At 42.6% G+C, this 26594-nt stretch overlaps 1 protein-coding gene across 1 annotated transcript in view; it reads right to left on the bottom strand.

The window, feature by feature from the left end:
* Positions 1–3941: 3941 nt before the first annotated feature.
* The window catches only part of ZNF516 (zinc finger protein 516), a 102235-nt gene continuing 79582 nt past the window's right edge, over positions 3942–26594 (bottom strand). The window contains exons 3-6 of the mRNA XM_058040491.1: positions 19327–20796; positions 14367–14471; positions 13392–13459; positions 3942–6885 (exon numbers count right to left, since the gene is read on the bottom strand). Coding sequence (XP_057896474.1) covers positions 6826–6885; positions 13392–13459; positions 14367–14471; positions 19327–20796 — 1703 coding nt within the window. The 3' untranslated portion in view covers positions 3942–6825. The remainder of the gene's footprint in view (positions 6886–13391; positions 13460–14366; positions 14472–19326; positions 20797–26594) is intronic.

Below are 26594 nucleotides of genomic sequence, written 5' to 3'. Positions count from 1 at the left end.
GAGAGCAGAGCAGAGCAGAGAGCAGAGAGCAGAGCTTCCCCTTTTGTGGCTGTGAGCTGGGAGGCAGGCAGGTCAGGGGAGGGAGCCCAGGAAGAGCCGTGCACGTGTGTCACTGCTGGCACAAGTGACAGCAAGCACAGGTCCCCTTCAGCACCCCAGGGCCAGCCCAGGGCCAGTGGCTGCAGGCAGCCTTGTCCTCTCAGGGCACAGGGATGGCAGGCAACCAGAGACTGAGGACCTGAGCAAATATCCACATAATTCCGTAACTCTTGTTAGCAAATTTCCAAATATCTGTCTTTGTAAAGAGCCCCTAGAACTTACCACTAGACCTACAGTTCCTAGAGATAAAAAATGTGCTTCACGTCACACCTGCACTAAGCTTCCTCCTGTACCTCTAACAAAGCAGTCCAACACTCCCTAACAATGACACTCTCTACTCTTGCCAATATTAAAAAAAAAAATCATATTTGGAAAAGCCAATTGTTCCTATATCCATAGCAGGCTTTTGCCCATTATCAGAAGCATGGATGTACAACTGATTTGCCATTTGTCAGGACAAGCAGGTAGGAAACCCCAGCCGAGGGGACAGGACTAGGCAAGCTCCTGATGTGGATTTCTTGTAAACAGAAAACTCTTCCCAGCTTTGCAGCTTTGGAGATGTCAGCTCCTGTGTGGTGCAAGAAACCATCCACCCACATCTATGTTCTCTGAAGCAGGAGAGGAACACAAGGGAGGAAAATTTGGGAAAGCAGTAGCCACTGACCTGGTTACCACTTTACATCCATGGTCTTCTGTGGCTGAGGTGACTGCAGTGACCTCCCACTGCTGGCTCCCATGGGGAAGAACAGACCCAGTGTCCCTGCAGCAGCATGACTGTCATCAAAACTCATGGCAAAAGCAAGAAATGGTTTGGTTTGTGACCTACCTTCACCAAGGAATGTCCCTCACAGAAGAACTTGTTTATTGGAGCACTGCTCCAGCACTCTGTAACAACCTGCAGGCCTCAGAAACCACCACTGGCTTGTGAATTGTCCCAGGCAAAGCACAACACTGCCCTGTCCCAGAAAAATAAGCTGAATTCTGGGAGTAAGATGAACCAGAGGGTCAGTGTCCCTTTTATTTTATGTCATATCATAACAATGAATATTTAGAAGATAAATAAATCATTTTTCTCTGCTTAGAAAAGCCTTCTGATGTTCCTGTGGTACTTTGGGTTGATGATGATGAGAGATGACATGCACAGCTTTTCACTTACAGAAAGGGAACATGGGCAACTCACATTTTCTAAATTCCTCACAAGTAACTCACCTGATGACACAGGAACAAACAAATCAAGCCATCTGTACCAATCTCACCTGAACAACTTGAGTCTGAGATACAAAGGATTTCACAAAGGAAAGAGCCAAGTGTCTGAAGCCATTTTAGTGTTGGACATTTTAACAGCTTTAAGCATCTCCAGCTCTTTCATCCGACATACTACAAGGCATCTTTAAACATTCTGTATTTCAGAATGCTATCTGAACGTACCCTCTAGCATCCTCAAAGGATTGCTCCAGTTCAGCATCTGCTTAGAACACTGAGCCTTCTTGCCTGCCTTTTTTCCCCCCATTCCTGCTTGGGGCTAATCAGTCTACTTGTTTCTCTGGAAGAGCAATATGCTTCTCAGAATGCCTTAGGTACTGGAGGGACCCTTCAGTCCACCCTCAACTACTCATAATTATTCACCTCTGATTCATTCATCACTCAAGAAAGCAGAGATCAGAAAAGGCATTCCCTTATTTTCTCTCAGAACATCATTCAGCCTAAGAACATTTTTGCAGAATAAGATGATTCACTGAGATTAAATTATGTGCTTATTTTCAGAAGTTTCCAATCCATCTTCCCAGAAGCTGTCTGCACACTCCTCCTCTCTCATTTCAACAGAAGCCCTCTACAATAGGCACACAACTCTTCTGGTTAGGTTTCAGTTTCTGCTCCATCTCCAAATTCTTTTCATCTCTCAAACTGTTGATTTTGCCCTTTTTGGCAATATTTTCACTCAATGGTGATTCCCCTCTGAACTTCTCGCTCCACTTCTGGCCTCTCCTTGGTCCTGTTCTCAGCTTCAGCCTTCCTCAGAGACTGCTTTCCATCTACTTCAATTTCAGGTGGTCAAAACTTAGCTCCTTAGTGATCTTTCATGGGCTTTCTTCGTCTTTCTTATGGCCCTGTGAGCAACATCCACTGCAGTATTCCAGCCTACAGAGCTGGGAACCAAACAAACCCCTGCTCTGCGCCTGCTTCTCACTCACAACATACCCCTTCCTCTCTCACTAGCAAAAGCATCCCTTACTCTGACCAGTGGCTGGTGGTCACTTTGGAAATACTTGCTTATACCCAACATACATAGATTTATTTTTTCCATGTACTATTTACTCTGTGACTAGCAGCCTCAAACAAAAGAGCATTATTTTCTAGTGTTTTAGGGTGGTTATGGTTTTCCTCCTCCCAAATGCAGTATTAATAAACCCATGAAGGAAAGAAAAAAAAAAAACAAACAAGCAACAGCTACTCTATACTTGGAGATAGCTAATGATGTCCTCACATGGGTACAGTCCCTCTTGAAAGTGAGAGCATTCCCAGAGTCCCATAGCAAACAGCTAATAGGGGACCATGTCTATGCTTTCAATTATCTTCAACTGCTTTACACCACTTGCTGCTATCCAGAAACAACAATTTCATAATAATTTGTAATAAAAAACTAAATTATAAGTTTTTTCATGTATCAACACACTCCATTTCATTTGTGTTACCCTCTAAGCACTGGGAGCGGCTGGTGTTCCTTACCTGTGAGCTCTCAGTGAATCCACCTGTGCTCTGTCTCTGAACACTGGACTGCCCTGAAGTGTGGGGTCCTCAAACGCAGCAGAAGAGAAAGGAGAGAGCACACGTGGAGAAGACTCTGCAATTTGGTGCTTTGCACAGAACTGCTGGCTTAAAAATAGTGGCTTGCAGGGAGGCAGGGGAAATTTGACTTGTCATAAAATGCAACCTATCCCCCAGTAATCCAACATATTTTAAGTATTAAGAATCTAATGAAGAAGTTACCTCTTGCTTTGTTCCAGGCCTTGTGACAGATCAGTTTTTCAAGGACAAATCCCCACCTATGTCAATGAATTCCAGCACTCCTGATGGAGCTGCTGAGATACACTTGAGGTAGCCCAGCATGGGAATATGGCAAGGAGGAACAAAACCAAGCACAGGCCTGGTCAGGAACTCCATAGGTGTGAGGAGGAGTGAACAGGAGGGATGCACTCCCACTAGAGTAACAGGATTTTGTTATTTTGCTGGCTCCAAACATCACGCACGCTCTGATGCCTCCAGCAGGGTAAACAACACCACAAAGTTTCCCAAAGCAACACATTTACAGGGATTACCATGAAACCTGCAGGATATCAGTGCCTGGAAATCCCCCAGTGAGAAATCTGTATCCTACAGTCAATAGCAAACCACTTTTTGCACCTGCCAGTATGTGCTGTTTTCTAAAGGCTCAGTCTTTGGAAGGAGAGAGGCAGCAATTTATGCTAAGGTTTATCACTAAGGGCTTTTAAGAGGTTTTAAAAAACAAAAACTGTCTTGGCTTTCCAACTGGCTTAACTTTTTGTAGAATGCACCCATTTATACAGCGTTTCTGACAGAAGGAATTTCAGGAATGCAGTATGGTGGCAATGTAGCTGATTAGCACTGTGGATAAAGTTTCTCCAAGCTGGACTTTTGGTCAGTGTACAACATTCAGGATACAAAAATACTCTGCAGGTCTTTCGCTTCAGCCACAATAAAAGAGTCTCCTACACTTTAGCTAAAATAAACCACACACAAACCAGAGAGAGAGGGAGAGAGAGAAAGAGAGAGAGATGGCAGATACACTGAGAATCTGCAGTGTAGATAATCAAACCCTTTATTGTCTAAGTTACATTAGACTTGCAACACCATAAAAACCTGTTAAGAAGAAGAAACAGTAGATTGGTAGAGGTAGTAGAAAGTCCCTGTAACAGTCATAAAAGGGCTTTACAGGAGTGTGTCATGCCAAAAAACTTATCACGTTGCTTAAAAGAGCTGATCAAAGCCCATTTGACTAAATAAATAAGAACACAACTCATTTTAAATACTATGGTCTAACTAAAATAACAAATCAATACAATACAATGATAAAGAAAAAAAAAACAGAAATCGTGGGATTCACTTTCAAAAACAGATGGTCCTTAAGGTTGGTTTTCCCCCACCCACTCTTATTTCTTGTTTAATTAAGTGAAAATCTCACTTCTGTGCCATACACAGCATATAATTATTTAAACTGATTTCCCCTACTGTTGTTCTTCATGAAGCTAAATTATGATTGTAAACTTTGCTGATTAGTACCCTGGCAATGGCAGTGACAGCACTAGCTTCTCTGGCAAGAATTCGGGAAGAAAATTCCAGAAAGAAGATTTTGGCTCTAAATATTAACTCAGATTTTCTAGTTCAGCTTGCCAAAAAAAAAATACAATTTAAAAAAAGAGAGAATTTACAAATGTACACTACACTTTTGTGCCATTTTGGGTATAGAAGAGTTTTTAATAACTAAACCACAAACAAACAGGTTAAGCAACTAGCTTTTTTGCATTCCTGAACTGTCACCATTACTTTCTCTCATGGAAAATATGACTCAGAAAAGCAACAAAACAAAAGAAAAAAAAAGTAATTAAAAAAATCAAAACCAAAGAGAAAGCTAGTGCAAACCCAAAATGATAATCATTAAGTAACACAGCAAAATATTTAACTTTTTCTTTTCTTTTTTTTCTTTTTTTTTTTGGTGTACAATGGAATGTGTCTATGCGAACTCCCTCAAAATAACCTCACAGAACAGTTAATTACAATCACTTTTAAGTACTTGCACAGACATTCCTAACTACACCGAGACTTACAGAGAACTCTGGTTCACATCTCGTGTAATAGCATAAGGAAAATCTAGTTTGAAAAAAATAAGTAAGAAAGTTAATTTGCATTGTTGCAAATGTTGCAAAGTAACAAAACTGTCAAGTAATTCAAAACAAGTAACAAGTAGTATCCAGCCCAAATTGCTGACTAGATTTTCTTTAAAAAGCACCCTCCCACCCACCAGTTAGAACAGAACTGTTAGAACAGAAAGATCACGTTTTAAGGTTTTTTTCTGCCTTTTTTTTTTAACAAATCTGTTGTCAGAAGCCCATTTCTACAAAAACAGCACTATCCCATTACTGTATTAAGTAAACTGTGGTCTCACCTGTATTAAAGGTTAGCATCATTTCTGTACATGTAAAATTATTGCTTTTTTGAAAAATATATTTAGCATGCTAGTTGTTTTAATTCCATTTCCTGCCTTTACAAAATGTTACAATTAAAAAAAAACAAACAAACTAGTAAAGCTTTTGCAAAAATTTTCACAGAACATTTTCTTTCAAGGCAGCAGTAACTTTTGATAATGCATAAAATTATATGTGCAAAATCTGAAACTTTCAGAAATATTACCATCACACATAGTGTCACAGCAATAAGAAAAGAAAATATTTATATCTGTGGAATACATTTTTAATTGCTTACACTGCATGGTTTAACAACCTGTTATGTGCCACAACCCCACCTTGAAAACTTGCAGTTAAAGAGTTACTGTAGAAGAGGTATATAAAGCTTTTTTTTTCTTTTTTTTTTTTTCCTAACACCACCAGTGATCACCAAGTACAAGACATGACACATTTATATGAACATTAACCTGCCACCACAAAAGAAGTTCCTCCTCTTTCCAGAACATCAGTGGGCCCAAGGAGGAGCAGCAGCTGGTCTGCTGAACCAAAGGCAGGAGCAGAGAGCACCTTATGGCCCCAGGGCTGCCTGAATCCATTCAGTGACACCTTTTCTCTTCCAAACAGACAGATCAGCGGTGTTAGACAGCTGAATGTTTTATTTTCTCCTTTTTATTTTTTCATTAAGTGAAGACTTCCTTTGTGACCAGGTTGAAGAAAGTAGCCCTGTTACAACAAAAAAGGTCCTGAGAGTAAAACACAGAAGCCTGGTTTTTTCCTTAGTGTTCAACTAGCTTTTCTTTTCCAAAGCAGAATAGAAGCTTTTCTCGGGAAGTGTTTCAATTTCCATATTCACATACTATTAATGGTGCGCAGTCAAGAGCGAGAGCACTAGAAATGCAAGTGGTCCCCAAACTGTAATGAAACAAACCATTGCAGAATGACGGTCTTTCTCTTTAGTCCCTTTAATCCTTCATCAAGCATTGCTTTCTCAGCACCGAATGCCACCTTTTCCCTGCACCCCCCATTCTTCCTCTCACTGTTGTTGTGTTTTTTTTTTTAATTTGCTTTTCAGCATGACAGGCAGTGGCAGTTTCATTAATTAATACTTCTCCAGCCCTCGAATCCACTGCTGTTTTTCAAATGTATCAAACAGTCATTGTGAGCATCAGGGAGGTTTTTGTTACAGTGCTTAACTTCTTCATGCTGTCCAAATCACATAAAGTTTAATTTTTCCAGTGTCTCAAACTTCTCTTGATTAATATAGACGCCTTGTGCCGCCACGGTGCTTGCCAACTCCACTGTTTATTATCAAGGAAATAAGGAACCATGGGACTGATTAGTATGTCAATTTATATATATCTTGTGTAGCATCTTCATTTGTTTTAGGATGATTAACAGCGCAGGGGCACCCCGCTGCTGGCAGAGCCTGCTCCCAGCCCGGCGCAGCCGCTCCGGGTGCGGGCCTGGCTGGCAGGGGATGGATGCTCTGCAGCGCGGCGGCTGCCGGGGCTCCTCCGCCCGGGATCTAGGTTCCCTTCCGGAGGTGCAGCATGTGGCTGAGCTCCGCGCTGCCGTGGTCTCTGCCCTGCAAGAAGGACAACACGGGGAAAAGCTCATTCTCAGCCCTGCTCCCAGGCGCGACCCTCCGGCAAGTTCTGCCGGCATTCGTTACCCTTTATTAGCATCATGCACATTCATCTCGACCCACCACGTGAGAACACTTTCGGGGTTTTGTTTTTTAATGCATCTCCACCAAGAGCAAAGCGTGTCAGGCCCATATAAAGTCCCACATAAAGATGGACTAGAAGAAGAAGTAACAGGACCTGGCAGAGCAGCTCAGAAAAGGCTGAGAACAAGAAGGGAAAAAAGTGGCCTCCAAAAAGTGGAAATTATGAGCTAGCCAAAAGGGATTCGCAACTAGACCAGTGTTTTAAAAAGGCTGAAGTTTGAGGTCACAGAGGCAGCTGAATGAAGAAAAACTGAATTCTTGTGCAGGTCTGTCAAATGGTAAGGCGGCTTTTTTCCCCCCTTGTCATCTTCCTTTTATTTTCTTAGACAATTTTCATGAATAATTACCACTTTGAAAAAAAATAGCAGGGATATTCTAAAATCAAGTGAAATTAAAGATAACATCATGAATAAGTGGGAGCCTGCAGCTCCCAAGAAAAGCTTTAAAATGACATTTAGAACATCACTATCGGAACAATGCAGTTTACAATCCTGATCCTAAAACAACATGGCAAGATTAATCTTACATAAATGCATTATCCTTAAGCTAAAGTCTTGATGAAGTGAAACAGACCATTTTAAATTAATGCAACATAAAATACAGCACCCATGTAAAATCCAAGCAAGTTTCAAGCTGTGCCTATGGCAGCCCTCGAAATAGCTAAAGAAAGCCCAGCTCTGGTTGACATAATGTATTAAGTGCATCTCTTTTGTTAATAGATTTAGAAAATTCCTAATTAAACCTGGCCCGAGATTCATGACATTTACCAGTCAAAGTTTGGTTTTAAGTCGGAAAGATTTGCAACAAAATTAAAGAAAAAAAAAGCTGCTGTACAGACTGCAGTATATTTGAAATGTAGGAAACAGTAACTGAATGAGAGATGTGATAAAACTTCCTTAGTTGGATGCTGAATTTCCCGCAGTAAACTAAGAAAGATGCTTTACATTTTTGCGCGGCTGCATCATGCCTGAGAGACACAGCCACAATTCCAGGAGGAGGCATTCATCACTGGAACGCCTCGCATCGAACCGGCTCCACGTACACGGGGGAGCACGGCAGAGCTTCGCAGGGCTGGGGAGCAGGGAGGGAAGGGGAAGGGAGGGATGGCAGGCTCCTTGCCCCACTCTCCCTGGGCAGAAGCTGGAAAAGAGGTGAAATTGGAGGCCCTCTTCTGGGATGGACAGCCTGCGAGGTGATGAAGGTGTGCCCTGCATGTCAGGGACCACACAGCACAAGGGATCCAGGGGAAGGACAATCCATCCGCCCCACACGTGCAAGGACAGCGCAGAGGGGCTGGAGATGCTGTGTGGCTGGGCCCCTCTCAGGCACAGCTGTGCTCCCAGTTTCACTGGTGAACAGAACCTGAGCTTCATGTGTGCTAAAACCCACCCAGGGGCTCACCCGCCTGTACTCACACCACCCCAAGGCATGGACACATTTTGAACCAGCTGATACAGAGCTGGATTGACTTCTTCCTGAAATAACTTTTTTTTCCCTTCTAAAAACTAGGTTTTCTTCACTTTCAGTGAAAAGCAGCAGATCTTTATGTGAAACCTACAGCTTCCATGCCAAAAGCTGCTCTCATAGCAACTTCCAGGGCTTTTCCACAGTCAACAGGAAAAACCCAGTTTGTGTGCATGTTAATATGCTGGAGACAGATCACTGCATGACATTGGAGTAAACTGCAAGGAGCACAGATAGCACTGCAGTTTACTAGCAAGGGACAATTGTTGGGACAAGAACCAGAGCTCCAAATCCTGTCTCTAAAGCTCATAAAGTAACAGACGTACAGCACATGCATATTACTCAGATGCCAGTACAGCAGCCTCCATGGTTCCTTGATTGTTTGCATTATAATCTCCATATGTATGAACGAGACAAATTAGGTTGCCATTTATTTGTTCATTATCTATTATTTTGATTAATGGAATTCTTGTTCTCAGAATAACTATTTAAAAATAACATTTGCAATAATGAGGACTGAACTATTAATCATGATCTTTGGAAGAAACTCTGCAAGGAACTGGAGCAAGACATTTCATATGAACAAATGTCATAAATAGGACTTCTAACAGACAGTACGAGAATTGTGAGTGCAAGAAAACCCAAATCAGCCAAACTCAGAAACCAATAGTTTAAATAACTTTTTAATCTGGGTTATGGTTTTTTGCCTCCTCCCTTTCTCTGTAAAGTTGCTTTAGGACAAGCAGAGCCATAGTGTTGCTGGACTATAAAAACATTACAGGTAACAGATGTCCCCAGCTTTTCCCCCAAGCTCCTTTACAACACACATACAGACATGTATATAGTGTTTTCTTGATGGCTCTTTCCAATCTTTCTATCCCCCTCAGGCTACTCCTAATTACGTGATTTCAAGTACTGAACGCTGCAAGAAATATTTTTAAATACTTATAGTGGAGAAAATAAAGGTTTATGGACCCCTTAATGAAGGGTCACAGAGTAGGTACAGGACCTACTGCACACCTGTCTTTTCAGTGAATGAGGCCCAAAAACTGGGGTGTCCAGAGCTGTTTCACAAAAAAGGCTGATCTGTTTTCTGGCATGGGGAAAGCTTCACCCAGAGAATTCAGGATATGAATAGTTTGGGTTTTTTCCCCTGAGCTGCAGCTTCTAATTGATTTTCTGTAAATAAAAACTGTTTTTCTGGAGAGGACAAAGGCTGGAGTTTTGGGGATTTTCCTTGTTTCACTCACACAGAAGAGGGAGAACTTGGTATCTCTGCCTCCAGTACTGCAAATATGGTTCACGTACATATACACTCAATTAGAGAGAGCTCTCCCTAACTGCTAACCAGGAAATCAGGCCTTTAGAAAACCCGATTTCTGGTCCCTTAAAATTTTTAGAGAGTATTGATTGACACTCATGGAGCATAAACTGCATTCCTAAAGCGGGCCAGGTTTTTATAGGGCTTTAAAACAGCAGAAGGAGTCAAAACTCACGGTGTACGCGTTAGAAACTGCCACACTGCTGTCACCACAGTGAAAAAGCAGGCTGCAGACTGACTCCTGTACCTCTGGGAATTGGGCTGCTGGCTGCAGCATCAGGCAGTGCCTCTGAAATGACCCCACGCTTTAGGAGAGCCTTGCTCTGAGACACACACACACACACACACGTGGTTGCAGGGCCCCTTCTGAAGGGGAGCCAGCTTTTGTCTTGCCATGTACGTGCAATTGGAGTGTACTCCCTGAATCCATGCCTGCTAAATCATGTCTCTGAATGTTGCTTAAGAGTATTCCAAATTAAGATACATATTCATTGTGGATAAGCAAGTTTAATTATGTATATACTGAGATATTAAGCATTTGTAAAAATATTCAGAATATTCAATATGTTTAATATGGCAGCTTTTCAAGAGAATCTGTGACTTAGCACAGATTGTATTGACTTGGGGTATGTAATGAGCATTTTTTGTCCTTTAGAAAAAGAAGAGTAGGAAATATTCCAAAGTTCATGGGAAATTAATTTTATGTAAAAATGTCATTTGGTTGGGTTTTTTGTTTAAAGCATTCAGGTAGAAATAAGAAACCACAATAAATAATGTTATGAATGAACATCTTATTTCCTACATTTCATTTATATTTCATTGGTGCTGGCAACAAAGCATGAAACACAGCCCAGTGCTAATAGTAGCAAAACTTGTGTGTTGTTTGATCTTTTTTTACACACTCCTATAGGTAACCTCCTTTTCACAGATGCTGAACACCTGCACCTCCTGTTGGTGGTTCACTACCCTAAAACAGGGTTCTTATTTAGACACCTAAATATAGATTTAGCTGGTTCATTTTTGAAAAAGCCTGGCAGTAGAAGCTATTTTTAACACACAGAATTAGAATTATTCTGTGATAAAACTACTATTCAACGTGGCAGTGCTGTAAGCTACCATGCTGGGGGATTTTAAAAGCCCTCCCTAACATTGTTTCCTGAAGGAAACCTTTAGAGATGATCTGGCTGCCTAGAGAAGGGAATGGCGGAACCGTGAAATGCTAATGTTAATATTTTTACTTTTTAGCAGACTACTCAGGGGAAGCTATTTTACCTGTGAGGTGGAAACATTATGTAAAGTGAATCATTTCCACTTGACATCAAAAAACCCCCTCTTCCCTTCTCAAACTACCATATAGGTAACTATTGTTTCTTGCTCGGAGCATGTGCATGGCACTTTTGTAACTTGAACTGACTTTACACCCTAAACTCTCATGAATAGATCTGTCCCCAATTAAGAAATGAAATGAAGACATGGAGTGACAACGTCTAAAGTGGGAAATGGTAATGTTAAGGGAACGCTGCAGGCGCTGTTCTCACTGAGAGCTCATTTCTGTGCTTCTAAAGGCCCCCACAGCTGCCTGTGGAAATGAGAGCATTCCCTCCGTAACGCCCAGGGACTGTGCAGGTGGAGGCTGCTGGGGCAGCACAATGCCTGCCTGCCACGAGAGCCAGCGAAACAGCAGACAACTGAACAATCCCCCGACACAGACACTGACAAACTGAGACAAAGGTTGGTACCGAGGAGCAAACACCACAAAAGAAAGGGAACGATCTCCTGCAGGATTGATCACACCGCATCTTCTGTGGAAGAAATACCAACTGGCACGAGATGAAGCCACTGAAGAAGGCAACCCCTAATCAGTGCTCTGCCGTACTGAGAGATGATGTGATTTCATCAAATGCTACGAAGGCAGACTGGCAGATAGAGAGAGCAAGCTACCTTTGCCATGGAAGAAGCTAGTCAATAAATTCTGGCATGACAATAGTTTACAAAGGCAAGATTACGAGTCAATTGATTGTGTGGCAATATAACCCAAATTACAAAGAGAGCCCAGATGTGGTCTGAGCTGACACATTTCTATTTGGATATATATGGCCATTCCAGAATATTTTGGAAATGTAGTTCCAAATTTGACCTTATATTGTCCTCTAGAAGAAAGCCTTCAGAATGTGATCTCAACTACACATGCGGAGAGAAAACCATGAGCATGAAAAGATGAAAGAGCATCTTGCAAGATGCTTAGGTTTACTAAATCTGTTACTAAACTGATGAGAACCAAAGACTATCTGAGTGAGGTGGCAGAGTTGCAGTGTTTCACTCTGTTACATTGACTGTGTCTGTGTCCCTGTTACTCAGAGATGTGTCCCTGCACAGTTTTATCCAATAAGCATCATAAGGTGGACACTGCAATGTAACTTTGCAGCTACTGTCCCACAAAAGCATAGCAAATATTGCCCATAACAACAACTGAAGTGCTATGCCATCTTGGAAACTTTATGAGAATTATTGGCCACTCCTGTAGCTTGGTGTCAATCCAGACACTGCTGTGACAGAGGCTGTGTTCCCCATGCAGCCTTTGGGCCAGAAAGATGCAAGGGCACAGAGGAGGTGCCAAGAGTCTTCATGAAGGGTGCAGCACATGAACTAGGCAGTGCAGTGGTGCCCAGTGAGAATGCTTACTGAGCAAGGAGAAACCAATTCCTGAACTTCATCAGGTTGGGAGTAGCATGGAGATGCACTTTCTAAGCATGGCTAAAAACATCTGCAACAGTTTAGTAGCAGACAGGAGGACAGGGGCTACTATAGTGAAAATTCAACTAAGAATGAGGATGAAAGGAAAAGTGAGTTATGCTGGAAGTAGTTTCACAATGGAAGGGCAGTGCCCATGAGAAGGTGTGCTCTGAAACAAACCTGCCAAGCTGGAAACTGAATGGGAAGGTCCAGGTTATGACACTATTCTACAACGACGTAAGATACACAAAAAAATGTTGTGTTTCAGTTTAATGATTTTTCAGTTTAATGGTTTTCTATATAACAGCTTTGTCAGGTATAATTCAGAGCTCTGAGAAGTGTTTGTTAAACAGGAAACTGTATACTACTAGAAACAGGAAAGCACACTAACAGAGTCTACGGAAACTGATGGGTGAGAGCTTTTCAAGTCATATACTGGGTATCAGGGTGCAAATACTCTTCAGAAAAATAGAGACTAAACATTAATTGTCTCATTGCAGCAGAAAACGTGTTAATTGTAAAAGCAAATTTCCAGGAATTCTTTATGTGCTATCTCACTATTACACGTCAATGCACATTACAGAGTTACCCATCCCACCCAGTCCCCAAGTAAGCCAGTAACATGTTTATTTAAACACTAACTACCTGCTTTAAAATTAACTGACTCTCTATATATCAGATTCTGATAAAATGCTTTAAAAATTTAAGAGCTAAAAATTAAGCAATACCATTATTATTTATACACGTTATAAAACAGTCAGTGCCTTAGTGATGAGTATCACTGTGCAATATTTTCCCAGCTACCACATTAAAAACCAAACACCCAATTAATTGTAAAACATACTTGTTTTGGGGCATCTGCAGAGGTGGTGTGAACTTCAGTACCTCGGAGTCCATTAGACTCAAACACCACTGTGGGAACAAGGGGGCTTGTTAACAGATGAACATTCAAGCTTCGTTAGTGTGTGTACATTATTTGAGACCATTACAAATTAACCACGTTCAAAAAAAGACACCAGCTCCTAGCCTGTGGCCGGAAAATACCAATTTACCGTAACACTTACTGTAAGAGAGTGTGCTAATGGCAGCCTAGGGCCACTGCCCTTTTTAATTCAGACTTCAGCGCTGAAGAAAGCAATCACTGACAACATTAATTATCAGTGTATGTGTAAAGGGACCCTCTTCTTGCATTACTTACCATTTGGCTTCTGTCATTTTGCATCAGACTGGCTTATGTATGCATCATTCACACTTTTGAGGAGGAAACCTGCTACTCTCACTGTCTCATGCAATGCTCAGGAGGGCTCAGGACAATGGTAGCTTCAGCGTCCTCCAGCCTCAACCACAGACCGTGGCAGGTTAAAAAAGGCTGGCAGGGATTTCCCATTTTAGGGCTAACCAGTCTGAGGGAAAATCTCGTTTCCCACAAAAATGTTCCCGTCAACAGCAACGGGAGGCAAAACAAAGCCTTATGTTGTGCTGAAAGGGGTACTTTGATTTCAATTTGTGCTGGTGGCAACAGAATTCATTAGCATATTCATTTCTGAGTACCCTACTCTCTAATTAAAATAAAACATTTGCAAACAGACTTATCTTAAATGCATTGCAATTTTATGGAGTTCGGGCAAGGATCAGGTAAGCAATATTTGGAGAACAAGAGCAATAGTCATAAAAATAAAAAACATGTCTATTAGATTTAGGTACTGGAATTACTTAGGCTAACATGGTACGTGAAATGTAATTCTTGGCATTTTGTTAGCTGAATCTGAAAGCAGGCAAGTGAGAAATGGAAAAAGCAATAGTGAGTGTGAAAAGATACCTGTGTGGGACCTCTGATGAGTCCTGAGGTGGCTGGGTTGGGTAAAGCATTTTCCACATTCTCTGCAGACACAGTCTCCTTGGCGTGTTTGTGTCCTGAGCATCCCTGTAGTCAGGAGAGAGGGAGGAAAGGGAGGGGAGGGAGGGGGGGGGAGAGGAGAGAGGAAAGTTGAGAAGAAAACATTATGCCAGAAGAAAACATCATTAGTATGTCTAATGTGTCATTATGTGAGGCTACCTTCAGGCCCTGGATGACAACTGTCAGCCTTCATCTAGGCACTGGCTGACAGGCCAGGCACACACAGGACTGCAAGAATGCATAAATTACATTGAATTAAAAAATGCTCCCCGTGATGTGCCCGCACCAGGACTGGCATGTCAGGTGTGCGCTTTTCAGAGCAGCTGGATCCACTTCTCAGCCATCACCCAGCTTTGTCAAGCAGTACATCAGGCAAATCAAAGTGACTCCAGCGTGGCGGAGACAAGTCACATGGATAATAGGAAGTGAGTAGGACCAGAGCCCGACTGTCCCCCCCAGGCAGCAATACCTCAGAGACAAATGCAGAGCGAGTGCAGCCATCGCAGACTGATCAAACCTTTCGCCCCTGCCTACCTGCCTGCCGGTGCTGCTCTGACCCCGGACCTCTGAGGCACAGACGAAAGACATCTGTGAATGAAAGTGTCATTCCGGACATTTTGAGCTGGTAGCAGCACAGCAGCCTTCCCCCAGCCCTGGGTAAACATGTTTTCTAGGCCATTAGCATTTGTGGAAAACCGCTCAAACCTCTCCTTTTTCTCCAAAGGTCAGTTTACAGCATCTGACTTAAAGGGCTGGTCTTTGTCTTTTTGCTGCTGATCAAAAAAGACACATTTGACTTTTATTGGGCTTTTTTATTATTTTAAAAAAATGTTTGAACATCATCTTTTCTATTTTGGTAAAACACCCTCTTTGGAAGAAAAGAGTTGATGTTTCCATTTGCCACTGGAATACTCTGGCTTTTAAAGAAATTTGAGAGGGATGTCAACAGAAGCGAAGTTTCAGCTTTTCTTTCATATCCCCCCCCCTCCTCCCAGTCACAGAATTTAAAAAGAATAAAATTGAGACCAAAAAAGTGGCAACAAAAAACCTCCACACAACTGAAAAATCAACTGCAGGATGCCACAAGATTAATCCAAAATATGGATGCTGCACCTGAAATTGAATGGAGAAGAAGACAGCTGCCATTTACTCTGCTGGTATGACACCAAGCATCCTGGGATGGTTTTCACCAGACCATATACTGCAAAGAAATCTCTTGCTGCAAAAAAACCTCCAAACACCACACTCACAGATTGTTTTCTTCTTTTATAATAGCACCTCCTGCAGATGGCAGCACAGTCTGCATAATACACCTGAATACCCACAAACTTAAGTTTCTGACTGTCAAATACAAGATCATGATTTAGGGAAAAATCCAGATCTGGTACACACACACAAAAAAAACCCCAAACAAACAAACAAACAAAACCCTATGGAAAAAACAACCTATCAAAAAAATTTAAAAAATCATGTAAGTGTTCTAAACATGAATGAGAACCTTACTGAACTGTAACAGGATGGGTTTGCCTTGTAAGGAAGGCAGGATTAGAGGTGGATTTCTGAGCTGTTAGGAGCATTTCTCCCCTCACTGCCCAGAACTGTAGCTGCAAGCTGGAAAGCAAAGCTGAGGGAAGTGTGTGGAGGAACCAGCTGTGGCCTTTGCAGGAGTGCCACGCTGACTGTGGATAGGCAGGGACTGGCAGGGCAGCTTTGTGAGGCCCAGGAGAGCTGGGTTCCTCAGGTCATGGTTCTGACACCTCTGGAAAGACATTTAATCCCTCTGTAACCCACATTTCCTTCTGTTGAAGGGGAATACAGTTTTCTCAGCAGCCATCACCAATCTGACCCACCAGCCTTCATGGAAGCACCTCTCTCACCCATGAGGGAAGGCGGAGCATGCTGTTTGTAAACCAATGTACAAACACCAAGGATGAGTGGGTTAAGACTTCCACCTAGCCCCTCCCTAGCACTCACTTTATGGGAGTTATTCAATAAGCAGGTGGATAAAATGGACTGCTTCCAGGTGTATTTGCTGTTGTTGCATTTCCCAGGTAGCACCAGAAGGCTTTAGATAGTTCAGAGGTTTGAGCCATGGGGGTGAGTCATCACTCAGGTTTTCCTCTAGGTGAACAAAAGGGGGTGGATGACTGCAGGTGTTCGATAATTCATGTAAAGGAACACCACTGTGTGAATGGGAGCTCCTGTGAAACCCATGCTCAAAGCTGGTCTCAAAGGAGCCCCGAAGAAAGAGTGCATCTGCTGCCACACCCCATCCTTTCCTAATATATTAATGGCACGAATAAAATAAATAACCTCTATTAAATGTAACAGTAAGATTCTCTCCACAGGCATTTCGTAAGACTGGGAAGAGTGAAACAAACCTAGCCCAGCACAGCAAGCTTCATGTTTGCAGCTGTATCACAGCAGTACACACAACAACTCTCTTCCAAGGACACACTGGAACAAACACAAACATCAAAGAAAGGATCCCAAAAACAAATGCAGCCACTCAAAAGGAAGTTGAATACTCCACTACCACACACTAAAATAATCTACTGTGATCCAAGATGACATCACATACCAAAAACCCCAAGGAAAGTCCATTGGGAATATTCAACTGAGGGGAAAAGAACATGACAAACAGTATACATAATCCAGATTTTCGGATGTCCTTTATGTCATAATTGCCATATTCACATTACAGTATTAAAGCTAAATGGGATGATGCATACTGACTCAGAGGACTCAGCCTATCTAGAGCCATATGTTATTTCAGATGAAGTTCAATTACCCTCCTCTGTTTGCAGTTGGTAGGATCTCGTTCCTTTTGCCCGAAGCAGCTTTTTATTTGAGTGCTATGAAAAACAGCCGTCATGCCAATTGGTTTGGAGAAACATCAGCAACCTGGAAGTTGTATATAAAACCAAGACAAGCTACATTAAAAAAAAGGGGGGTTTCAAATTCTGAAAACTTGATTGCTGTAAAACACTTGGAATGAAAGAAGAGGTTTCAAAGCAGAGATGGGCACTAAATAACTTCCAGTTACAGCATCTCTAGAAATCACTGCCCAGCAAAAACATTTTGGCAATAAAATCCCTCTTTTAAAAGGCAGGTAAACAGAGACCTCTTTAAAAACCCTGCCCCTATTTTACTTTGTTCCGAAAGTCATCATGAATTTTCTGGTCCTTGCCTTCACTTAGTCATCTTCCATTTCCTAGCTTTTACTGTTTTTCTCTTATCCCTCCTAACGTGGCTGGGAGCTCACTGGATCAGTAAGATTTCTCTGAGCAGGCTGACACAATGTACTGTTAAATAACATCAAGGAGGGCACCCACGCGAAGGTGCCCCAAGTTGGGGGTGGTACAATTAACTGGTACTTGGAGCAGGAAGTGGGCAGGGAGAAACTTTAGACAACAATCCACTGGGATGGTGAAAGCAAAGCTGACTGGACCAAAAAAACCCTAAGGAACACTGAAACTGTAGTTTCAGACATTAAGCATGTCTTCCTCTGCTTCCTTAACAAAACTCAGGAGCCTTGTGTTGGCTGCAATCATCATACAGGCCCTAAGTTCCTGTGAAATGATCTGCTCAATAAATAGCAGGATCCCTCACAGCATCACCTTTGGATTGACTGAGCAGAACTGACAGTGGGGGTGGCTGAAAGGCGCCACTCACTCATGGCCTATGTCAGGGAGATTCTGCCCTCCTGTCTCCTCCAAAAGGCTCTTACACCAAAACCTGACTTAACAGTCTGGGCTCCTTCCTTGCCTCAACTTGCACACCTCTTCTGGGCACCAAACCACAGCTGTCCTTAATACTACCACCTTCCAAGGGTCCTGGATTTTGTACCACTTGCAAAAGATCCATTTCACACATGCTTCTGACAAAACAGAGTGTATTATGTCAAGGAAGGACACCAGAACACTGCCCCAGAATGTGTGGTATTTTCATGACAAGTTCATTTGCATGACTTCTACAAAGAGGAGAAGGGTATAAAAAGTAGCACAGTTCACAAGTGGTAAGAGGTGAGACTATGACTCCAATTCTCCTCCCCTACAGACACACATACATTTCATGTGTAAACAATCAGTGTGATTTTCAGTTTCTACTGAGACAAACTAATTCTGGTAGACCATCAGAAGAGTATGGTTTCAAATGCAAATACATAGGTGTATTTTTATTTATACGGCCATTGAACTTTTTTAGTCCCCAAACTTTTAAACTGGCTATTTGCACAACTGATTTTTCGGCTTATGTGAATTACCATGCACGTGTTCAGCTCTACCTCTTTTTAATTATAATTATAAAAAAAAAATCAAAATACTAATTTGAAAAATACTTAGTAGCCTTTGATATGGACAAGGAAGATCTCAAGACTTTTGTCAAGAAAGACAAAGGACACTGACAAGCGATTATCCCTCTGTGTTGTTGGAAGACATGTTTGCAGACAAAATTGAACAAAACCTCCAAAATAACATCACAGATAAGCCCCAGAGGATGTTTATTTTGCCTGAAGCAAAAAGATGATGATGTGTGCCAGCACCAGCATATCAGGGGGATCTTCCTGTGACAGCACATCTGTGTAACTCTAGCCTGCTTGAAGCAAGAGGACAAAGGAACAGCAGTACTCCAGGTGGAACCAGATACATTTAACCTGCAACAGAAATGTCACACAGAGCACAAGGGGGGATGCTGCAATGTTAAGAGAGCAGTAAACAAACCTATTCAAGCCTATCCAGCAATGATAAAAACAGTGAACTTGTAATCCTAACTGTTAAAGGCAGAGGGGGAAAAAAATGGGAAACAGCATGTCATGGTTCTGAACAAAGAAGGAACAAACAAGCTATGTCCCCAGCAATGCAAGGGCTTGTTAAAATCTTACCTGTGTGATCTAGGACAGGGCTGTTGGCACCACAGGTTTGGTACAGTGAAGCAAGGTCCTTTGGAATGTATGTTTTAAAGATATTTAAAATGTCCAAATGTTTCTCATGCCCATCTGATCCCAGATCCTGTTTGCTGGAGTGTAAAGCCGGAGGAACTCCCACGGCACCAGGCTGAGGCTGCAGCACGGGACTGGCTCGTGCAACTGCTGTGCAGTTTGCCAATGTCCTCATCTCATTCCCGGCCTTGACGTGAGGCTCCCTCTGAGGCACGGACGGCTCTTCGTGTTTAGGGTACTGCTCACTCTTACACAGGGCGTGGTACTGCAGCGGGGGGGTGTATTTGGCCTTCACGGAGTCGGATGCACAGTGCTTACCTGGAGAGGCAAAACCAGTACTTCCTTGGGGAACCACATACTTCTCCACCTGCTTACTGTTGGTGGGCTGCGTGCCAGGCCTGGATATGACTGTTTGAGCAGGTGTTACGCTTCTGCCGTAGCTTCCCATTTGTGTGAGTTTGGAATTTGCTTCGTATTTGCTTTTTTGTTGTGCTGCTATGCTGTACTGCTCCTGGGAATGGTTTACCTTGGGCTGTCTGTACCCATCCAGGCCTGACACACGTGAGGCACAGTGGCCGAGCGCGTGACTGTCCTTTGATGGATGCGTACTCCCAGACTTTGCAGCCATCCCGACAGAAAGGGAGCTGGCTTTGGAACCCGGCAACGCACTTGGCACTTGAGTACGTGTAAATCTGGCAATGGGCAAAGGCTGGCATTCCTTCCCACCGAGAACAGGAGGGGGGCCAGTGCGCCCACTCCTCGCCAGAAAGACCAGGTTGGTTTTAATACCCTTGAATCCATTTTGTTGAACCCACGGGGGTACCATCGAGTTACAGCTGATTTTGTGCAAAATTCTTTTGTGCATCCACAGGACTTCAGGGTAGTAGGTCTTGTGACTGCAGAAAGGACACGGGTAGACAATTAAAGCAGCCTGCAAGGATGTATTGAGATATTTATTGCATGAACTATCCCTTGTTGATTTTTCACTCAAATCAAGTGGAGCTACCTCTAGAGCTTCAGCACCTTTTTCTATCAGAGGATGCTCCCTGTGCAAGTCTAGCAAATTTTCTCTAGCACGACTAGCCTGCACTTCAAGTGATGTTTTCAAGTCCATGACCATGTCTAAAGATGTCTGGCCCATGCCAGAAGCAAAGCCAGCAATGTGACTGGAGCAAGGAAGCCCTTGGCCATGATGAAATACTGGCATCTTTATGTCTGTAGAACCATGGTATTTTGAAAAGGGTTCCTTGATGACACTCTCCAGTGCTGAGACCAGAGCAGGAATCTCTGGTTTAGATTCCCTGGCTTCATTCTCTCTGGCGTTGTGGCCTCCCAGTTTTGGGAGTTCATCCAACTGAGATGTTATCATTGGGGTTTCCTCTTCGGGGAAGTTGCAGTGGTATGGCTTTCCAGCTGAATGGGAGAAACAAAAAAACATCATTGTCATTTTACGCAGAAAGGAGCCCAAAAGACAAAGAAGAACTCAAGATTAGAAGAGGACAAACTTTGGCATTACTATGGTAATGATGTGCTACAGACCAAATGTACCGTATGAACAAGAAAATCTTGAAATAAGACACAACAGTTCAATTTACTTTTAAAGATTACTGTGTAGTCTGGATAAGCTCTCTAGTACTGGGTGTTCATGACATTTTGAAGAAAAAACAATTCAATAACAAAACCACGTTAAAATTCTGGGACTGCGAGAAAAATAAACAAATCTGCAACCATTTAATGCTTTAACAAAAGCAAAGATAATGGAGCCAGATAAAACTGACCTAGTTAAAGGTCTGTCAGCGCTTCCATTACAAGCCCCTATTTTCAAAGGGTTTATAACTCAGCAATAAAAATTGGCTCCACATGGAAACCAACCATATAAGCAGGTACAGCATACAGAATAAACTGCCCACTTAAGGGAGACTTTTGCAGTGGCCAAGTATAAAAGATGAGTTGTAGAGGACGTAAACTTTGAATTTTCTGTCCTTTAGTTTAAAGCAGGTATTTTTCTTCTGGTTTCTTTAATATTTTTTTTCTCTACAACATACATTTATGTTTGAGTCAAACTTTAGGAAAACTTTATGACGGCTCAATCCACAGGAAGATAAGAACCCAACATTTCAGCCATTTAGATTACAGAATTCAAACCGCACTTTTAATTCTCCTCATTTTCTTTTTCACTTCTCCAGAGTAAATTTATCCACCAGAGTAAATTTATATGTCCTGGAAAGGGAGCATACTGGCCAGTAATTAAAACTGTTTAGGGTAAAAAAGTAGGAGTTGTTTTGCTGGGAGTGTGGCTACAGCTGCCTGCTCTCCCAATGCTGACCTCTGAGAGCCACTGATGAAGCCAATGAATCCCTTTAAATCAGTTCACAGATCAATTCCACAGAGATTTTCACCACAGCAGTAATGCTTACTGCACTGAATCCATTTAGCATGTAACTGAATTGAATCATCTGACAAACTTTCAGTTTCAATTAACACGCAGTTAATGAGCCACTGCCAGGCAAGTATAAGGAGACCGTGCTCCATCTAAAACGTCACCAGTCCAAAGTGATCACACATCCATAGGAGGGGTGAGAAGGGGAAAGGAGTGAACTGCTCTAGAGCTGCAGATCCTCTCACATCAGCTCAGGAAAGCCAGCCCTTCAGAGAAGCGAGCGCTGTTTGTTAGAGCAGGGCACTGCCACGGGCAATATTCTGCAATGGAAGAGCCACGCTGTTGGCTGGAGCTGCTCTGCACATGGAGTCTACTTATCCTCACCTTCAATTCAAGCAAAAACATTCTTAAGCTTTTGTTTAATTCGAGGTAATTAGGTTAAAAATAACCCATAGGTTTGCAGCCTCACAGGGCTGAATGCTCACTCTGCTAAGATCATTTTCCTTCCAAACTCTCCAAGGGAGTATAGGCAGGGGGAAAAAATCCCCCCAACCCAGAAATTTGTTTTTCCCGTGTTGCAGGCAACAAGGTTTTGGAAAAGCACATGCTCAGCACCACTAGCCAAATTTACAGTTTGAAACAAAGACACTGCATGCAGCAGTGAAATCTGATACTGCACATCTGTGTTGTTTTCCAAGTATATCTGTCAAAGCTCAAAATACTTGTGCTCTTAAATAAGATTTTAAGGCTTCTCTTTATGATCACAGGGAGTGGCTGCTTTGATCATTGTAGTAAATAATAAAGCAAAGCAAAAACAAATCCTTTGGTTGCAGCAGTACTCAGTGGAGAACCAACCTGCTGGGTGTACTGGGCAGAGGAGGGAGGTGGAAGACCACTGCCAGCCCCATTCCAGGGATTACACAAATGGGAGGCTCTTGGTCCACCTCTGCAGCTGTGATGAAGCTGGGCATCAGCAGTATGGTATCTGCAACTCCCAGGTTGCTCTGGGTACCACAGACATTGCTGCATACTTTCTTGCTTGGTCAAAATCTATGTACCAAGCTCTTTCAGCAAGGAGGACAAGTCAGACCGTGGAAGGTGGCACATCTCAGATCTGGGCTTGGTCTTTAGGTCTGGACTACTCAGTTTGGGTCTGTACCTGGGGAGGGGAGGAGGAGGAGAAAGCAGAGAGACAGCCCACAGTCCCATGTGCTCCCATAAAGCCTGGGACTGCAAATTTTGAGGTGGATGCAGACCTTTTTGCCCTATTTCCTAGTGCAGCCATCTATGAAAAAAGATCTTTTCAGGTGGAAAATGTAACACAGAGCAGGAAAACGATGAAGACATTTCTGAGGTGTATAGGTCTGCAGTTGCCCCAATGCTGTCAGTGCATTAGATGAAAATTTGTAAGCTATTACAAAACACAACCATAAGCTTCTAACATCTCCTCCTAGTGTCTTGCTAGACTCAATTCCTCTGATGTCTCACAAGAACAGTAATGAACGCAGTAATGAAAATACCAGGAACAATTTTACAGCTTAGATCAGGAGGCTCAATAGCAGTATTTGTGCTAACTGCTTTTTTTCCAAGCTGTACTTAAAAAAAGAAAAAAAAGACAAACAAACCAACAACAACAAATGAACGAACAAACAAAACCCCAAACAAACAAAAACCCCACGTCCATACCCTACTTCCCAAGATTTGGACAGAAAAAAAATTTCACCCGCAGGCTAACCCAGGCTTCCTTCTCAGTACAAACACAGCCTATGCTCTTCCCTAGTCCCATCCTGCCCTCCACTAGGGATCCAACACTACACATCTCAACACCCAGGCTGCCTCGTCCATCCTTCCCATCATGGCAGGGGGTCCAGGCTGGGCAGTGAGCAGGTAACAAGAGCCAGGTGGAAGAGGGGATGCAGGCAAGAGCATGGAAAGATGGTAAGCATAAGTCTTTTTAGAAAAATGGATTAAATTTATTTCTGCCTGCTCCCAGCTACTTGCCCCACTGAAAAGGGGTACTAATAATCCTTTTAAATCACTGGTATAAAATATTGTTCAGTGCAGGCATTACTGTCACCAGAAACTTTTGAAATTTTATTATGGCCAGGTCAAAGCAAAAAGCCATGAATGAGATGCCTTCTGCTTGGTCTCCAGGGACTATAACTCACACTCCCCATTGAAAGAGTTCTTGGCTAAGCATGCTCTCGCTTTCATCCTACAATTTCCATCATCTCCTTACATTTTGTCCCAATTCCTTTGTTTCTTACCCCAAACAGCTGTTTTTATCTGTTGTACTTTAGAGTGAGAAAGGTCCTTTTACGACAGGAGAAGTGTTCCAGTCTTTCTGTATCACAGGTACCTGGGCAACAGCTAAAGCATAGGAATTTTCCAAGGTGACTTGCTAGGAGGTGGCTGCTGATGCCAGCACCAGTTTTACTGCAGCTTCAAGTACCAACAGCATCACAGGCCACATGGAAAGCAAAGCAGGAGAGTGCAAAACACTTACCTACACAAAACCCATAGTCTAGAAACACAAGAATATTCGGGGATTTGAGCAGTTCCTCAGAAATACACCTAATGCCCTCAGCCATTTACTCACACACAGAGATAAAAGCAACTCCCCTTCTCCCCACACACATATATCCCTCTTCTCTCTTCTCCCCCTCACATGCATAAACTCCACTTGTTTTCTTCCCAGCACTGTTTCTCCACAAAACAGAACTTCAGAATGGGCTGCACAGCTGTTTTAATTCATGAGGCTTCCTATAAAGTAAACCAGGCTACAAGGCTGAGGACAATGAAATCGTGATTTCTATTCAGAAGAGCAGAACTGGCTAGAAATTGGCCCCTTTTCTGGCTAGTGTTACAGCACTAGGAGTCTGAGGAAAAGGAACAGATGTGGTGTGTTTGATTTTCAGTAAACATTTGATAGTGATTTGCACTTTGAGATTAATACTATGGCTTGATTTGAAAACTGACTGCAAATAAATCATGATAAAAGCAAAGGGATAACATAGGAAGAAGGTGCAATATTGCAAAGACCTGTATTAGGTCCTATTTCACTTGGTATTTTCTTTAATGTTCCAGAAGAGATTCTAGACAGCATGCTAACCTAAATATCCAGGAAATATCACATTTGGAGGAGCTGCAAAAATAATGGGGACAAGGAAATAATGCACAGGGACTCAGAGAGAATAGAAATGCAGTCTGAAAATAATCAAATGGGATTCATTCTGGGGAAGAAAAGCAGGCTAAGACAAGTGAAGGGAAATGATCCAAAAAAATCCATGCAGCAGGAAGGCAAAATCCGGGAAGAAGCAATGTTGAAAATAACTGATGTTACAATAGACAGCAAGTTAAATATGAGTGTGCTAGATTAAGTTCTTCAGAGCTTAGTTTTCAGAGATAAAAGCACACATTATAAAAACAAAAATAAAACTATTGCTGAAGAAGACACAATGGCAATGCAGGTCACACTGGGTTTTGAATATAGAAAATGTATGAAAAACATATATTAAAAATCTATATAAATATATACAGACAATAATAATGGGCACTATGCAAAAGTCCACAGTAAGCACAATACAGTGGGACCCAGCAGGGGGAAAAAGGCAAAAAGCAGTTTTGCCACAGAAAATTCAGGTGATTTTTATTCTGTGAAAGGAAGGTTCAACAAAAACAGTCCATGCCCCTAGAATATCTGTGCAGATCTGCAAATACAGGTAAGTCAGGAGGAGTTCAGAGAACTGCCACAGGAAAGTAACCCCCCCAGAAAATAAACACCAAGAGTTTCCCCACATGGCTGAGGGAAGACAGAAGGGTGACAGGCCAATGTCTGCAGCCTCCCCAGGAGCTCAAGCTCCAGAATTATGTCATCCTGAGCACTGGAGTCTATCAACAACAATCAGATATACTTGCACGTAGAAAAACTCATGATTAACAGAAATACAGAAATAAAAAAATGATTACATATTTGCAGCTTGAGGAATAAATGTCAAGGGAAGAGGCGAAACACCACTTGGACTGTAAAACTTGCATGGACAAAAACATGGACTATCAACACATAAAAATCCATCTTTTTCATAGGGAGGCAGAAAGCATGAGTTACTCCTCCCCTTTGCTCTCTCAACACAGCAAAGCAAAACCTTGCATTAGCCAGCACCCACACACTGTAACTGCTTCACAGAGATATGCCAAAAAACTGTATGCCTTCCTTTCATATTAATTCCAGACATACTTAGTCCTCCAAGAAGGGCCTCTTGGAGCATTCAACAGTGAGCCCATGACACTCCTTAGCAGCAGGTTTATCCTGTGAGCCTAGCTCAGCTGTTCAAAGAGACCCAGTGTCTGTTTTTCAGAGGGGGATTTGTCTTAGCTGAGCCACACCCCCTGTTCTAGCTAGTTTTATACCCCACACACTGCCCACCATTTTCCCTGCTTCCTGATCCAGTTTTGCCACTCAGAGGATCCCACATGGTGGCGACGTGGGCATGAGGTGAGAGCCAACTCCTACAAACCCTCTCAGGTTTTCTTACAGCACAAGGCCACGTGCCACAACGACACACTGGGAAAATAAAGTTATGCGGTTTTGATAGGAGATGCAGCTTCTCATCTGCAAAGCTCCTCTTGCTTTACACCCTGTTAGATGTTTTGAGGGGCTCCTACATGAGCTCCCCAACAATTCAGAGGAAGATCAAGGACTAGACTGGGGCACTCAGCACCACAATCAGCTAATATCCCTGCTTTCTCTCCAATGAATTTTAGAATTGGCGGTGAGGGCTTTTGGCTGAGGTTTGAGGTTTTTAACAGGGCAGAAGCCCAGCACAGCTCT

This window comes from Melospiza georgiana, chromosome 1, assembly GCF_028018845.1.
Source record: "Melospiza georgiana isolate bMelGeo1 chromosome 1, bMelGeo1.pri, whole genome shotgun sequence".
Lineage (NCBI taxonomy): Eukaryota > Metazoa > Chordata > Aves > Passeriformes > Passerellidae > Melospiza > Melospiza georgiana.
The sequence above is the reverse complement of the archived record's forward strand: the minus strand, read 5'-3'. Positions and strand labels throughout refer to the sequence as shown.